At 47.4% G+C, this 17013-nt stretch overlaps 1 protein-coding gene across 3 annotated transcripts in view; it reads left to right on the forward strand.

Annotated features, from left to right (window-relative positions):
- The window catches only part of GPBP1L1 (GC-rich promoter binding protein 1 like 1), a 34439-nt gene extending 17902 nt beyond the window's left edge, over positions 1-16537 (forward strand). For all 3 annotated transcript variants that reach the window (XM_066597955.1, XM_066597956.1, XM_066597957.1), the window contains exons 5-12: positions 861-1150; positions 1345-1417; positions 4057-4250; positions 6093-6209; positions 8130-8288; positions 8887-9017; positions 14238-14340; positions 15585-16537. In XM_066597955.1, the coding sequence (XP_066454052.1) occupies positions 861-1150; positions 1345-1417; positions 4057-4250; positions 6093-6209; positions 8130-8288; positions 8887-9017; positions 14238-14340; positions 15585-15737 (1220 nt within the window). In that variant the 3' untranslated portion in view covers positions 15738-16537. The remainder of the gene's footprint in view (positions 1-860; positions 1151-1344; positions 1418-4056; positions 4251-6092; positions 6210-8129; positions 8289-8886; positions 9018-14237; positions 14341-15584) is intronic.
- Positions 16538-17013: the final 476 nt, after the last annotated feature.

The raw sequence follows: 17013 nt of genomic DNA on the forward strand, positions 1-17013 counted from the left end.
TCCCGAAAATGTAATAAAGGGATTAAAAAAATTATACCTGCCCCAATATGTCACCAACAACGGTTGGTCACGCAAAAAATAAGCCCCCATAAAGCCCCATCCATGCAAAATAATAGTTCTGGTTCTTGCCAAAATGTAACAATGGAGGAAAAAAATCCAAAAAAGGTTTTCATTGTGCAAAACTGAACAAATCTAAGTATTTGTCATTTCGGTGCAGTCGCAGAAAAGGCGTCATTTACATCACTAAGTGACAGACTTGCTTTATTCTTACAACTTGTCACCCCAAAAGTAATAAGTTCTTTACTAGACGTTCACCCCAAGATGGGAACAATAAAAACTACAACGTGCCTCACAACGATCGCGCCTCTTATGAGGATGGACAGAAAACGGGTTTAAAGATCAACAAAAATCGTAGCGTCCTTAATTACCAGACGAGCCGCGTGCTGAATGTGTTGGTTTATTCGTCATCTTCAGGTCCGGGAGTAATACCACCTTGTTTGCATCCAGAAGGTTAAAGGGACATGAAGATGGCGGCGGCGCTGCCTTCATACCTGATGCACTCTGTATTAGAATGCATTGGTAGGCTGGCGCTGCTCTCACATGGACAGCACCGGCCAATCACAGCAGTGCTGTACACCGTGTATTGGTATACATCATTAGTCTATCAGACAGTGAGAGAAGCCATGCCGCCATCTTTGTTTCTCCAGTACCGGCGGGTCGCTTTGCAGACGAGGCCCCCTGACTGTTAATGCATGGGCTTTGGGGACTGAGCGGTTTAGCTAACAGTTTGCATTTATGCATCTTGTGTACCAAAAAGAGTTGGCATCCAGCTTGAGCAATCTTGTTCTCTCGCCCCTCAGACTCGTGGCACCAGCCATCCCTTCTACGCCATGATTCGGTGGACTCGGGGGTCTCGAAAGGAACTAACCCATCGTCACAGCCAGGGTGGCATGGGGCGTCACGTGGGCAGCAGGATGGCCCGGTGCAAAGAGGAGGCAATGGCAGTAATGGGACAGGGAATGCCGGCCATCGCCACCGGAACGGCAGTGCTCTCCGTAAGAACGCTGCCCTGCAGGACAAGCTGCCGTCCGAGACCAGAGAGGAAAAGAACGCGGACAAGAGGAAGCCACAGTTTGAAGAGGAAGACTTTGTACGTAGCAGCATGTTATCGGCTGTTGTAAATGGGTTTGTTTGGTGCTAAGAACATTTCACTGAATTTGGGGGCATAAAGGGGTGACGAGCCGGGGTCGTCTTTGTGCAGTTTCTGGGCAGGTTTATGCACTTCTTAGCAAATGTCAGAGATTGTACAACACAATAATCAATCTGGTCTTTTGTTTGTTGCAGCCATCTTTAAATCCTGAGCCTGGGAAGCAGGTTGTTCCGAGCAAGCAGACTGGGACCCCAACAGGAGTCTGGGGTACGTGAGGCAACTTGTGTGCCGTCAATGTGCTTCTATCTATCCCTGCATAGTCTACTTATAACCCTACCTAACTTGCTTCCTTTCATCTTCCCATGACACAAAACCCTCCACAGCACCGCACCACCCTATATTGTATCCCTCATCCACAGCACCACGCCGCCCTACATTGTATCCCTCATCCACAGCACCGCGCTGCCCTACATTGTATCCCTCATCCACAGCACCGCGCCGCCCTACATTGTATCCCTCATCCACAGCACTGCACCGCCCTACATTGTATCCCTCATCCACAGCACCGCGCCACCCTACATTGTATCCCTCATCCACAGCACTGCACCGCCCTACATTGTATCCCTCATCCACGGCACCGCACCACCCTATATTGTATCCCTCATCCACAGCACCACGCCGCCCTACATTGTATCCCTCATCCACAGCACCGCGCTGCCCTACATTGTATCCCTCATCCACAGCACCGCGCCGCCCTACATTGTATCCCTCATCCACAGCACTGCACCGCCCTACATTGTATCCCTCATCCACAGCACCGCGCCACCCTACATTGTATCCCTCATCCACAGCGCCGCACCGCCCTACATTGTATCCCTCATCCACAGCACCGCGCCGCCCTACATTGTATCCCTCACCCACAGCACCGCGCCGACCATAAATTGTAACCCTCATCCACAGCGCCGCACCGCCCTACATTGTATCCCTCATCCACAGCGCCGCACCGCCCTACATTGTATCCCTCATCCACAGCGCCGCACCGCCCTACATTGTATCCCTCATCCACAGCGCCGCACCGCCCTACATTGTATCCCTCATCCACAGCGCCGCGCCGCCCTACATTGTATCCCTCATCCACAGCGCCGCGCCGCCCTACATTGTATCCCTCATCCACAGCACCGCGCCGCCCTACATTGTATCCCTCACCCACAGCACCGCGCCGCCCTACATTGTATCCCTCACCCACAGCACCGCGCCGCCCTACATTGTATCCCTCACCCACAGCACCGCGCCACCCTACATTATATCCCTCACCCACAGCACCGCGCTGCCCTACATTGTATCCCCCATCCACAGCACCGTGCCACCCTACATTGTATCCCTCATCCACAGCACCGCGCTGCCCTACATTGTATCCCTCATCCACAGCGCCGCACCGCCCTACATTGTATCCCTCATCCACAGCACCGCGCCGCCCTACATTGTATCCCTCATCCACAGCGCCGCGCCGCCCTACATTGTATCCCTCATCCACAGCGCCGCACCGCCCTACATTGTATCCCTCATCCACAGCACCGCCCCGCCCTACATTGTATCCCTCACCCACAGCACCGCGCCGCCCTACATTGTATCCCTCACCCACAGCACCGCGCCACCCTACATTGTATCCTCATCCACAGCACCGCGCCGCTCTACATTGTATCCCTCATCCACAGCACCGCGCCGCCCTACATTGTATCCCTCATCCACAGCGCCGCGCCGCCCTACATTGTATCCTCACCCACAGCACCGCGCCGCCCTACATTGTATCCCTCACCCACAGCACCGCGCTGCCCTACATTGTATCCCTCATCCACAGCACCACTCTACATTGTATCCCTCATCCACAGCACCGCGCCACCCTATATTGTATCCCCCATCCACAGCACCGCGCCGCGCTACATTGTATCCCTCATCTCAATCCATCACCCAGCCCGGGCTCTCGGCTCCACTAACTAAATCAGACTGAGTGCCCATTTAACCCGAACCTCTCATTTCCGCCTCCAAGACTTCTCCAGAGCAGCACCAGTCCTCTGGAACGCGCTACCCAAAACTATCCGGGCATTCCAGGACTCACAAAACTTCAGATGTGCTCTAAAAACGCCCTTCTTCAGGGGGGCATACTGTATGCTCTAAACCAAACCTCTTTGTACTCCGCCTGATAACATGCTTCCTGACCTACCGACTGCAATCTTTGCCAGCCACCATCAACTGCCCCCTGCAGTCATACTGATGCAGTCACTATACGGTCTGACCTTTGTCTATGTGTGTAGCATCCCACGCTCTCACCCCCCCCCCCCCCCCCCCGCTATGCCGGGCACAATTTCCCCCACGCTCACCCTCCGTCATGCCAGGCACATCTCCCCCCATTGTCTGTAGTATGTAAGCTCGTTGGAGCCCTTCACCCCTACTGTCTCTATTAGCTGATTACTACATGGAACCGGGGTTTTGTTTCTGTCCTGCCAGTCTTGTTAGTGCTGCGGAATATGTTGGTGCTGTATAAATACAGATGATGATTATTATCCTAAACTCCCATTGCCTCCAGAGCTGTATGCAGAATTCTTCTAGTGTCTCCTCTTCCTGCCGCTGCTGCTTTGGTTACTCCCCAGTGGACTGGCACATCAGTGTTATAGGGAGGATGAAGCAATCTGAATTCCACCTTTTCACAGTGCTGCATCCCTAGAACAGCAGTAAACTGGCTCAGCACAGTACAAGAAGTGTTGTCATAGGGAGACGCTGTTCTATCCATTGCTGTCTTTGCACAGTTCTGTGGTTGCAGTCACATAGGAGCTACTGATCCATTTGTTCCCAATTAAGACGTCGTTACGTTCTCCAGCAGCCCTTCAGTGGTTTGTCTTCATTTTTAGAAAATCCTCCCAGTGCCAAGCAGCCACTCAAGATGCTGGTCATCAAAAAGATCTCGAAGGACGATCCATCCGCTTTTTCCGCTGCATTCGCATCTCCTGTACCTCATCTTTCCAACGGAAATAACAAGACCAGCCCCTCCGGGCCCATCGTGTACAAAAACCTGGTTCCCAAACCAGCGACCTCATCCACTAAGGTACGGCTGCCCAGAGTCCTCGCGGCTCCTCCAAGAGCTGCCGCCAGCGCAGCTCAGATGCCCAGACCTTGCAGGGTTGTGCCGCCGTGTCCGTTCCATCTTGATTGTTGGGTATAAGTCGTAGCTCTGGTGGTTGAGCCTGTTTTTTTTCTGTATTACTATTTAGCGTAACCTAATGTATTGGATACCTTTCTTGAAATCTTCTCGGTTAGGTAACCTGGGCTGAAAAGACCACAATTTTGCCTTTTTTCCCGGTGGTGGGGGTGTTTTTACAGCGTTTACAGTTAGATGTAAAATTATTCTGTGTTCGATTACAGCAAAACTACATTTATATAGCACTTCTTAAAAAAAAAAAGTCCCTTAAACTTTTTTCTTTCGCCTTCCATAAGTATTTTTCCCTTTTGATGCAGCTGTTTCTTGCAAGGTGACCTTAGTTTTTAAGTGTTTTTTGGGACATGACTGCTTGATGGTGTTGTATGTGTTTTAAAAAAAACCAAAAACTGGTACTTCTGTCATAAAATTTACTAGCATGTCACATTATAATCCACTGTGTCTCAAAGAAAAAAACTGAATTAAAAAAAAAAAGTCAGTGTTTTTTTTGTTTTTTTAAGGCTGGGAAAAGCGTGGGCGAGGTTAAACTTTAAAAACTATTTTTAGTTAGTGCAAAAAATGCACTTAAATATTTTTTTAGTTTCCATAGGGGACTTCAGCTTGTGGGCCATTTTTTTGCTTGTACAATGTACTGTAATACTACAGTATTGCATTATACTGTGTTCTGCCAGGCATCCCTGTAAGCCCTGCTGCAGGCTGCCATGATGCCAGGATGGCACCCCGTGATCTCCTTGCAGGGAGGCCGTTTGGGGATCACAATCTTTATCTCCAGCTACAGCTCACCGGTGGATGTTCACACATGACAACCAGAAGTCCTTGTAATTCACCAAGTGCACGGATGTAGCAGACGGGGTCCAGTCCGGGAGGGAGAGATGAGAAATGGGAAGATTCAATCCAGCATTCTTTAAAAAAGAAAATCGCCCTCTTATTGAAAATACATTAAAAATTCCCACGTGCCGCGGAATGAAAAAACAAGCTGCAGAATCCTGGTAGCAGCACGTTGTAAAGCGAGGTCTCAAATAATGCAAAGGGATGTGCCCTGGTACAGTTGTCAACCCCTCCCCCACATTAACCAATCATAGGCACTGACGCCAGTCTTCAGACTAAACCAATAAATGAGTATCAGCTGGTAGACGCATCCACAACGCGGGGGACGTCGCCCCCTGGTGTAAAGCGGACGCCTAGAAAGACATCTGCATTTGTCATAATGATTACGGTGATGCAACCAGAATAATGGCTGAATATTTCTCGTATTGCTGGATACATCACTACTATAACTTTTTATGACCAATGCACGATTATGTTTTTGTTCCCTGCTGGACTGAATCTTCATATGTCTCATCCAGGCTTAAATACCTTTGTCAGGACTGTCAGCAGGACTTCACCCCAGTTGTGACCGTTACCCATTTATCTCCACTCATGGCTGTTGTAGTCAGGTATGAGCTGTCAGACAGCCGGCGTGTATGGAGAGGGAGCCGAGCCCGCTCCACAGGAACGCCCAATGTGCTCCGTACAGCCGAAGACTTGGTTGCATTCTGCAATACTAAAATGAAATGGTGGCACAACCCTTTAAGGTGTGTTGGTACTCTTGGAGGCCCCTTTAACTTTCAGTTAGAGAACTGGAGAAAAGTGGAAGACGGCAACAAGGCTGATTGTTCACATATGTGTGATGTGAAGCTTTATGTATAGATGGGTCAGCATCCATGTAACCTTTCACCGTATCTCTTACAGCCCGGCCCCTGGAAGGCAAATGGCCGGGAGTCCAAATCCAGCTCGTTTTTCAACAGAGATTCCTCTTTCACCAGCCCAGTGTTGGCTCCGGCACCCGTATTGTCCTCGCCAAAAGAGGTAACGTACATACCAGTCACACAGAAATGTACATGGTGTGATGGGACAGTCGCATGTATCCTTGTGCTTATGTGCTCCATCCACTCATCACCGACCAGATTCCTCTTCTGGAGCCCAAGCCACACATACTAGTTATGAAAGGGGTTCCACCAAGATTACAAGTTATCCCCTGTCCTCAGGTTACCCATAGGATAGGGGATAACTTGCTGGTCGATGGGGGTCTCACTGCATCCCCTGCAGTGAGGAGGAGACTGGACGGATCACTGGTTGCACTAGCGCTCCATTCATTTTCAATGGGGCTGCAAAGTATTTCTGTTAGCCCCACTGTAGTGAATGGAGCACTGACGCTCCAGTCAATGAACCGTCATTGCGGGGGAAGAAGCGACTCCCATCCTCGCTCCCCACAGTGATAGGCAGAACAGGACACAGCAGTGGAACCCCCACCAATCACCCAGTAGTTTGGTACGACCCCTTTAAAAGGATTACCCACGCTACAATTTCTGCAAAAATCAGAAGATTTTTGTCCGTAGAAAGTTGTTCCTATAATTGTTAGCCTGTTAGCCGCTCCCGTCCCTCGGCGACCCTTTAGGCGAGCTCCCTCCATGTTTTTCAGTTTTGCACGGATTCTTTTAGTTGTGTGATATCCAGGCATAGGCCGCCTGCAGATGGGCGGAAATTCCGCGGTGGGATCTCCCGTGGAATTTCCACCAGTGGAAGCTGCCATAGGATTGCGTTAGCAAGCGCAATCCTAGGCAGACAGCCGCGATTTGTCTGAGCGAAATCTCGCGCAGCAAACAAATCGCGGCATGCTCTATTGAGCCCCGCACAGAAATCTCACACGCCGGCTCCGGTCTGCGCATCGCCGGCAGCCGGCACATCAAACGGCCAGAGCCACGGAAGCAGGTGAGCACGCGCTGCTCTCTGCAGGGGCTCGGGTCGGGTCCCGCTGCACGAATTCTTGCAGCTGGATCCGGCCCAGCCGTCTGCAGGCGGCCATATACAGTTAAACCTCTAGTTTCACTGGTTTCCAGTTTCGCTGATTTTTCAAGCCAGAATTTCGCCTCTAATTTCGCCGTCTGACTGTGATTGGCTGAGAGGGCTGTCACTCAGCCAATCAGAGCAATCTCTTGCTGGGAAGCAGGCAATTCAATCCCCGTCACTAGCAATAGATGCTTTGCCAGCTTGACAAGCGCCCGGCAGCCGCCCAGAAGCTCCAAAAGCAGCTGTGGGGACCCATACGGCACCTGAAAGGTGAGTATTGATGCCACCTGCAGTCCTATGTAACACCACAGATAACAGTGATAACTCTTAGGACAGATGATGATGCCACATGCAGTCCTATGTAAGACCACAGATAACACACAGCTCTACATTAGCTGCTTTTTTTGGAATTAAAAACCATATTTATTGGAATTAAAAACCATCTTTCTTCTCTATTAAATGGGGTTTGGTGTTTTTTGTTTTTTTTTGGAATGTCTAGAACAAATTAATTGCATTTACATTGATTCCTATGGAAATAATCGCCTCGAGTTTCATTGGTTTTACGTTTGGCCAGTTGGCTTTTAAACGGATTACCAACGGAAGTAGAGGTTTGACTGCATATATCACTACAGATATTTATATGCGTTGCCGCTTTGTCGTAATCTCCAGGATTTACCACATCCTTCAGTTTCCTGTGCTCAGTGAGTGCAAGATAGAAGCGCCAAAGAAATGTGGTAAACTGCGCCGTCCCTGAAATCACGCATGTGCGTCGCTGCAGAAGGGGAACCTGTTCACTCTGCTCCTATATGCAAGGGCATGTATAGCCGCCATATAAGTAAACATACGTATAGTGTGAGCAGCTTGCTTTGCCCACCGGTTTAGTCCTTGCTTTTCTCTGCAGAGGATGAGCTTCTGTTTCTTCCCTCTTGTCTTGCGCAGGGCACAGCCAGTGTTACCCCACCACTGGAGCTCAGCATCTCGCGGCTCACCCGCATGACGCGACGAGTCCCGGACAAGAAGAGCGAGTTTCTGAAAGCACTAAAAGACGAGCAGGACGCTGACCAGACGGAGGACAGAGATGGCGATAAACTGGAAGATGTAAGACCATAAACTGCGGTCACATTACTTATAGCAGGGACAGAATATGTGCGCCCTAATGTCCCCTCCGTATGTGACCATACAGAGCTATGGCTGCTAGTATGGACAAGTATTCAGCAACTGGCAACTCTCCAATAGACTTGGGATGAGTGCAGGGATTTATGGCCTGCGGCTCTACAGCTGTTGCAAAACTACAAGTCTCAGAATGCCCCAACAGCTGGAGAATCGTAGCTTTGAAATCCCGGCGGTGGAGTTGTGGAGGGTCCGGATGACCTGCGCTTGTGCAGTCTTTGGCGCGTTGTTTGCAGTGTTGCACCAGAGGACGTTCCCTCTGCATTTCAGCACTGGGTCTTGTGCCGCCATCACTGCTGGTGGACTCCTTGCTGGACTTCACTAGTTAGTACAACTGATGCTTCAGGGCTCTCTGCGGTCAGCGACACTAAATGCTATGTAAACTGGGGTAACCGCACAGTGTATATACATACAGCGGCAACCAATATTGGGAATGTACTTATCTGACCCGCAGGGCCCACTAACTGCTGACCATGATAGATATTCCCTGTACCAGCAATCAGTAAACTGTTGACTCTTTGGGCAGGTGCAGAGTCCGGGTCCCGTGGATCATAATGACAATTCTGCAGAGCACATTAATGTAGGCGGCCATCACAATGGGATCTCCGGGGAGGAGAGAAGGGACCGGCTGTCATACTCGCTGGAAGCAGAACACCGGTAAGATTGTACAAATGTCCAGTAAAGCCTGAAGATCAGCGCACGGATGCTGCCCGATCGCCGGCCGCTGGGTTTTTGGATATTCCCGCTTGGTAGTTGTTGTAGCAAACGCTATTACAGATTGGTGTCTGGATACCTTTACAATGACAGTGGAGAGCGTCTTGTTTTTATGGCGTACTCCATGCATCAAAAAGGACGTTCTGCGGGTCGGCACGATGATGGCGATGGCAAATTGATCTAAAAAAAAATAAAATATATTTGGAAAACCAGATTATTTCCTGCCGCCATCATCTGACCTTTATTGTTCCATTAATATGGCTGTGTGACGGCCTGTTTTTTGGGGGACGTCCCATGGTCTGTATTGGTACCATTTTGATCACTTTTTTTAACATATTATGTATGAGGTGACCACAAAGTGCAGCTTAAGTCGAGGGGGGGGGGGGGGATTTTTGTTTTTTTGTTCGGACAATGTTTACCATGTGGGATAAATAATGTGCTAACTTTTTAAAAAAATTTTCTAATAACTTTGTCCTTATAGGGGACTTGAACTTGCGATGATTGTTTGACCGCTCATAGAGTATAATGTAATATCGTAGCATTGAATTATACAGTGTTCTGATAGGCAGTTTAAAATCAACCATGGTAGCCCTGGGGGCCTTTAGAAAGCCCTAGGCTGCCATGGCAACCAAACAGCACCTTGCGATCTCATCATGGGGTGGGCTCTTTGAGACCCTGAATACTTGGGGGGAAATTTTACAGGTGTAACAGCTGTGATTGGCATTCAGACTGATGTCGCCGGCAAGTTTAGTTGACACCCACCGTGTATGGAGCGGGGTCATTGTCATCCCCCAACCCCCTTCACCCATCATATTGCACTCCATACAAACCCTGCATGCCCAGGATGTAAATGTATGTCCTGGGGAGTGACGGGGTTACAGAAGATCTGCCAGAAGCACGGCCTCCGTTCATATGGCCAATTGGGGCATATAGACGTCAGAGGGGTGTTCCCCATTCAGGACCCCCCACCTGTGACCTGTTCTGGCGGACCTTCTGCCATCCTGGTCTCAAAAGGTATTTATGTGAATGGCCGTTCTCTAATACTAACGTCACCCCAAAAGCGGCTACTGCCAGGAATAGGAGTAGCTTGCTGCAGCTTTTCCCAATGGAATCAGTGGATTGCCAGGAGTGCTGAGAGGGGGACTTGGGGTGATCAGCTGTTTGCCCCGTGCCAACGTTCTGGGTGCGGTTGTGAATGTTGGCATATACTACTATGTAATATATACAAGGTGGGGGGGGCTAGGTGTCCTTATAGGGTCAGAGGGTCTAGTTATACACTACTACTATATAATATATACAAGGTGGGGGGGTAGATGTCCTTATAGGGTCAGGGGGTCTAGTTATATACTACTACTATATAATATATACAAGGTGGGGGGTAGATGTCCTTATAGGGTCAGGGGGTCTAGTTATATACTACTACTACTATATAATATATACAAGGTGGGGGGTAGATGTCCTTATAGGGTCAGGGGGTCTAGTTATATACTACTACTATATAATATATACAAGGTGGGGGGGCTAGATGTCCTTATAGGGTCAGGGGGTCTAGTTATATACTACTACTATATAATATATACAAGGTGGGGGGTAGATGTCCTTATAGGGTCAGGGATCTAGTTATATACTACTACTATATAATATATACAAGGTGGGGGGGCTAGATGTCCTTATAGGGTCAGAGGGTCTAGTTATATACTACTACTATATAATATATACAAGGTGGGGGGTAGATGTCCTTATAGGGTCAGGGGGTCTAGTTATATACTACTACTATATAATATATACAAGGTGGGGGGTAGATGTCCTTATAGGGTCAGGGGTCTAGGTATATACTACTACTATATAATATATACAAGGTGGGGGGGCTAGATGTCCTTATAGGGTCCGGGGGTCTAGTTATATACTACTACTATATAATATATACAAGGTGGGGGGTAGATGTCCTTATAGGGTCAGGGGTCGAGTTATATTCTACTACTATATAATATATACAAGGTGGGGGATAGATGTCCTTATAGGGTCAGGGGGTCTAGTTATATACTACTACTATATAATATATACAAGGTGGGGGGCTAGATGTCCTTATAGGATCAGGGGGTCTAGTTATATACTACTACTATATAATATATACAAGGTGGGGGGTAGATGTCCTTATAGGGTCAGGGGGTCTAGTTATATACTACTACTATATAATATATACAAGGTGGGGGGTAGATGTCCTTATAGGGTCAGGGGTTCTAGTTATATACTACTACTATATAATATATACAAGGTGGGGGGTGGATGTCCTTATAGGGTCAGGGGGTCTAGTTATATACTACTACTATATAATATATACAAGGTGGGGGGGTAGATGTCCTTATAGGGTCAGGGGTCTAGTTATATACTACTACTATATAATATATACATGGTGGTGGGGGGGCTAGATGTCCTTATAGGGTCAGGGGGTCTAGTTATATACTACTACTATATAATATATACAAGGTGGGGGGGCTAGATGTCCTTATAGGGTCAGGGGGTCTAGTTATATACTACTACTATATAATATATACAAGGTGGGGGTGGGGGGGTAGATGTCCTTATAGGGTCAGGGGGTCTAGTTATATACTACTACTATATAATATATACAAGGTGGGGGGGGTAGATGTCCTTATAGGGTCAGGGGGTCTAGTTATATACTACTACTATATAATATATACAAGGTGGGGGGTAGATGTCCTTATAGGGTCAGGGGTCTAGTTATATACTACTACTATATAATATATACAAGGTGGGGGTGTAGATGTCCTTATAGGGTCAGGGGTCTAGTTATATACTACTACTATATAATATACACAAGGTGGGGGGCTAGATGTCCTTATAGGGTCAGGGGGGTCTAGTTATATACTACTACTATATAATATATACAAGGTGGGGGGTAGATGTCCTTATAGGGTCCGGGGGTCTAGTTATATACTACTACTATATAATATACACAAGGTGGGGGTAGATGTCCTTATAGGGTCAGGGGTCTAGTTATATACTACTACTATATAATATACACAAGGTGGGGGGCTAGATGTCCTTATAGGGTCAGGGGGTCTAGTTATATACTACTACTATATAATATATACAAGGTGGGGGGTAGATGTCCTTATAGGGTCAGGGGGTCTAGTTATATACTACTACTATATAATATATACAAGGTGGGGGGGCTAGATGTCCTTATAGGGTCAGGGGGTCTAGTTATATACTACTACTATATAATATATACAAGGTGGGGGTGGGGGGGTAGATGTCCTTATAGGGTCAGGGGGTCTAGTTATATACTACTACTATATAATATACACAAGGTGGGGGGGTAGATGTCCTTATAGGGTCAGGGGGTCTAGTTATATACTACTACTATATAATATATACAAGGTGGGGGGGTAGATGTCCTTATAGGGTCAGGGGTCTAGTTATATACTACTACTATATAATATATACAAGGTGGGGGGTAGATGTCCTTATAGGGTCGGGGGTCTAGTTATATACTACTACTATATAATATATACAGGTGGGGGGGTAGATGTCCTTATAGGGTCAGGGGGTCTAGTTATATACTACTACTATATAATATATACAAGGTGGGGGGTAGATGTCCTTATAGGGTCAGGGGTCTAGTTATATACTACTACTATATAATATATACAAGGTGGGGGTGTAGATGTCCTTATAGGGTCAGGGGTCTAGTTATATACTACTACTATATAATATACACAAGGTGGGGGGCTAGATGTCCTTATAGGGTCAGGGGGGTCTAGTTATATACTACTACTATATAATATATACAAGGTGGGGGGTAGATGTCCTTATAGGGTCAGGGGGTCTAGTTATATACTACTACTATATAATATATACAAGGTGGGGGGTAGATGTCCTTATAGGGTCAGGGGTCTAGTTATATACTACTACTATATAATATATACAAGGGGGCGGGGCTAGATATCCTTATAGGGTCAGGGGTCTAGTTATATACTACTACTATATAATATATACACGGTGGGGGGTAGATGTCCTTATAGGGTCAGGGGGTCTAGTTATATACTACTACTATATAATATATACAAGGTGGGGGGCTAGATGTCCTTATAGGGTCAGGGGGTCTAGTTATATACTACTACTATATAATATATACAAGGGGGCGGGGCTAGAGGTCCTTATAGGGTCAGGGGGTCTAGTTATATACTACTATATATTATATACAAGGGGGCGGGGCTAGATATCCTTATAGGGTCAGGGGTCTAGTTATATACTACTACTATATAATATATACAAGGTGGGGGGGGGTAGATGTCCTTATAGGGTCAGGGGGTCTAGTTATATACTACTACTATATAATATATACAAGGTGGGGGGCTAGATATCCTTATAGGGTCAGGGGTCTAGTTATATACTACTACTATATAATATATACAAGGTGGGGGGGTAGATGTCCTTATAGGGTCAGGGGGTCTAGTTATATACTACTACTGTATAATATATACAAGGTGGGGGTAGATGTCCTTATAGGGTCAGGGGGTCTAGTTATATACTACTACTGTATAATATATACAAGGTGGGGGTAGATGTCCTTATAGGGTCAGGGGTCTAGTTATATACTACTACTGTATAATATATACAAGGTGGGGGGTAGATGTCCTTATAGGGTCAGGGGGTCTAGTTATATACTACTACTATATAATATATACAAGGTGGGGGGGCTAGATGTCCTTATAGGGTCAGGGGTCTAGTTATATACTACTACTATATAATATATACAAGGTGGGGGGTAGATGTCCTTATAGGGTCAGGGGTCTAGTTATATACTACTACTGTATAATATATACAAGGTGGGGGTAGATGTCCTTATTGGGTCAGGGGGTCTACTTATATACTACTACTATATAATATATACAAGGTGGGGGGTAGATGTCCTTATAGGGTCAGGGGGTCTACTTATATACTACTACTATATAATATATACAAGGCCAACCCTTTTTAACTAGTAGATTCCAAAGCTGACATTAACCGTTCGGTCCCAAGTCAGGTGATCGCCGTATTCGGGAATGGCTCTCCATGCCTCCTGTATTGTGCCGCCGGCAGGGTCATTACTGGTCTGTAGAGGCTTTATTTCGGTTCTTTCTTTGGTTCCTTCAGGCTTCTGAAAGAAATGGGATGGCAGGAATCTCCCGAAAACGATGAAGATTGTCTGCCCCTAACTGAGGAGGAGCTGCGGGAGTTTCACATTAAATCCCAGCAGGTAAATAGGATTTGCATTTCCACAATATCTGCAGTCAGCGGCTCCTCTAGCGCCTCCCGGTGGTGCGATCAGAGTCAGGGACGTTTGTTAGACTTTTTGCATTACTTTTTTAACCAAATATTCCATACGCCCCTGAATTTCTGTTTTCGCCTCTTCTGAGGTATGTGGGTAAGCCAATTACCCTTCTCATTAAGCTCTTGCATGTTAGCAGCCTCTAGTGTCTCGGTGACCACCACCTTCATCGGATCTTGGGAAGATGGGTCTACCACATAACCGAGAAGATATATAGATATATTACATAGAGGGGAGTTGGAATATCCTGTGAAGTAAATAGAAAATGATCATAACTTGGAAGAGTACGACTGCCAGGCAGGTTTTGTGATCTCACTAGATCAGGGGTGCAGAACCCTTCTGGTCAGAGGGTCACATTGTCAACCAGTCCCACGGGCCGCAGATGTGTGTGATGTCTCCACCGCTCCTACAAGGCCTGGCTGCCCACGTTCGATCAGTTTACGGCGTCTCCCTGAACGTGACGGCAGCGCACACCGGATGCTTCCATCTCCCAATGACATGGCCAACAGTGGACCTGGTGACATCTGCTGGTCTTCTACTGGGATCTCCTGTGGGCTCCTCTCCTTTAGGCCACTTTCACACGGGTAACAAAATCGCGTGAATTAGCCGCGATGCAGTAGAGCGAGAAAACGCATTATGTGAAGCCCCTGCCTTCTGATGGGTTTCTTTACATTAGTGATGTCTTCTCTGATGCCATCTTGCTGCGGTTTTATTTTGTGTAGCCCATGTTCCCCTATGGAGCCTCCTTATTTATCGCATCACACAAACTTGCATTTTTTGGGTTTTTTTTTAATGCAATGCATTTTTAACATTAGAAAGTGTTTTTACTGCAAGCGATGCCAGATGATTCCACAGAAGATATCGCTGCAAAATCCGGGAACTAAGACGCAATTCTGCCATGACTTTCTTGCGGCAAAATCGCTGTCGCCCGTGTGAGAGGCCTTAATCACCGGACCGCCCTGGATTGGTCCAATACTTGTGTCCTATAGTATGTATAGTTGCCCCTCCTGTTCCAGGACTGAATTTTGTCTCCCTAATCTGCGTTCTTCATCCGAGTTGCTGCAGCCCTTTGACAACCGATAAGTGCGTCCGGATCGGCTGTCGGGTTCACATTAACGTCTCAGACTTTACAGGTATAAAGTTTTTGATATGTTGTATTTTTTGTCTTAAAGCTTAGAAGAAACGGCACGGGACAAAATGGCTTCCTCAGGCAACCCCGAAGATGCGCTCTGCTCTTTGCTTGGCGTGGCCCTCTGACCCCCGACCCCAGCGAGTGCTCCGACTCGGATACAAGCAGCACAGACACTTCTGATGATGAATCTTGAGACTTAGGATGTGCAAGAAGTTTTGCCTCGCCCCTCCTCACTGCATTGTACTTACCGTGTGTCCAGAGTACGGGGGAAATAAACCCGTCGTTGTGTTCAGTCCGGAGTCCTCGGCTACCAGAGCAGCGGCCTGAGTATATTGTGAAAAACGGGACATAATGTCGCAGCTTTTGGGGGGAGGGGGGTGCGCTCATTGCCTCTTTTTATGCTTCCTAGACACAAACTGCGTTTTGTATGCGCTCCAGAAGCGAGCGGACAGGAAGTTGTTTTTTTTTCTGTGTTTTTTTTCGTTTCCCCTACTTCCTCGTTTTTAATGAAGTTTGACACAAATCATTTGCAGGCAGCGAAGCTTCTAACTGTGCAAATTAAATCAAAGTTAACCCACTAAAATCAATCACTGTTTGGATGAATGCTCACTTTTTCTTTTTTCTGTGATCATCCCGAACGTGATGCCGCGGCGACTTCCTGCAGCGCTAGTTACAGCGGGTACTTTGTCTTGGAGCTCTTGCTTGCATTTTGTTTTAAGGGGGAATGACTTTGCATCTGTAAAATATTCAGGGTTTGTTTTTTTTCCTTCTCTCAGAGCCTTGACATTCAGGGTGGATTGTAAAATAACAAGATTTGGGTAAAAAAAAAAAAAAATAAGCGTAAAAAAAAAAATGCCATCGGGGAAAATTTCAGAAGATTATTTTGATAACCTTATTTACAGATTTCCGAGAACTGGTTACCTGTACGTGAGGGCCGCGTCACTGCAGCTAATACCTTGGAATAAATATTTTGCATCAGTTTGGCAAACTCAAGTCGTGTCGTCTTATGTTGTCGGGCGGGAAGCGGGCGGTCAGGGCCTCGGCTCACTGCAGCAAGAATGGGCAGTGTGACGCGGGCTCTCTGGGGGGCTGCTGGTGGTCTGCATCCATCCAGAGTGGGATAGCTGGGCACAAGGTGTGTGTGTGTGTGTGTGTGTGTGTGTGTGTGTGTGTGTGTGTGTGTGTGTGTGTGTGTGTGTGTGTGTGTGTGTGTGTGTGTGTGTGTGTGTGTGTGTGTGTAGGGAACAACAACTTGCAATGCTTTGATCACTCCTGCAGTAGCATTACATCATACTGCGATCGGGCAGGCGGTCTATCAAGCCACCCCATGGGCATGGCTTGATGGGCATTCTGCCATGACAGCCCTGGGGCCTTTCAGAAAGTCCCCGACTGTCACGACACCCGCACAGCTCCCTGCGATCTCATCGTGGTGGGGGTCCGTACAGGGCCCCTGAAAATTGGCCAGGGGA

The sequence above is a fragment of the Eleutherodactylus coqui genome, chromosome 3 (assembly GCF_035609145.1).
Source record: "Eleutherodactylus coqui strain aEleCoq1 chromosome 3, aEleCoq1.hap1, whole genome shotgun sequence".
NCBI classification, from domain to species: domain Eukaryota; kingdom Metazoa; phylum Chordata; class Amphibia; order Anura; family Eleutherodactylidae; genus Eleutherodactylus; species Eleutherodactylus coqui.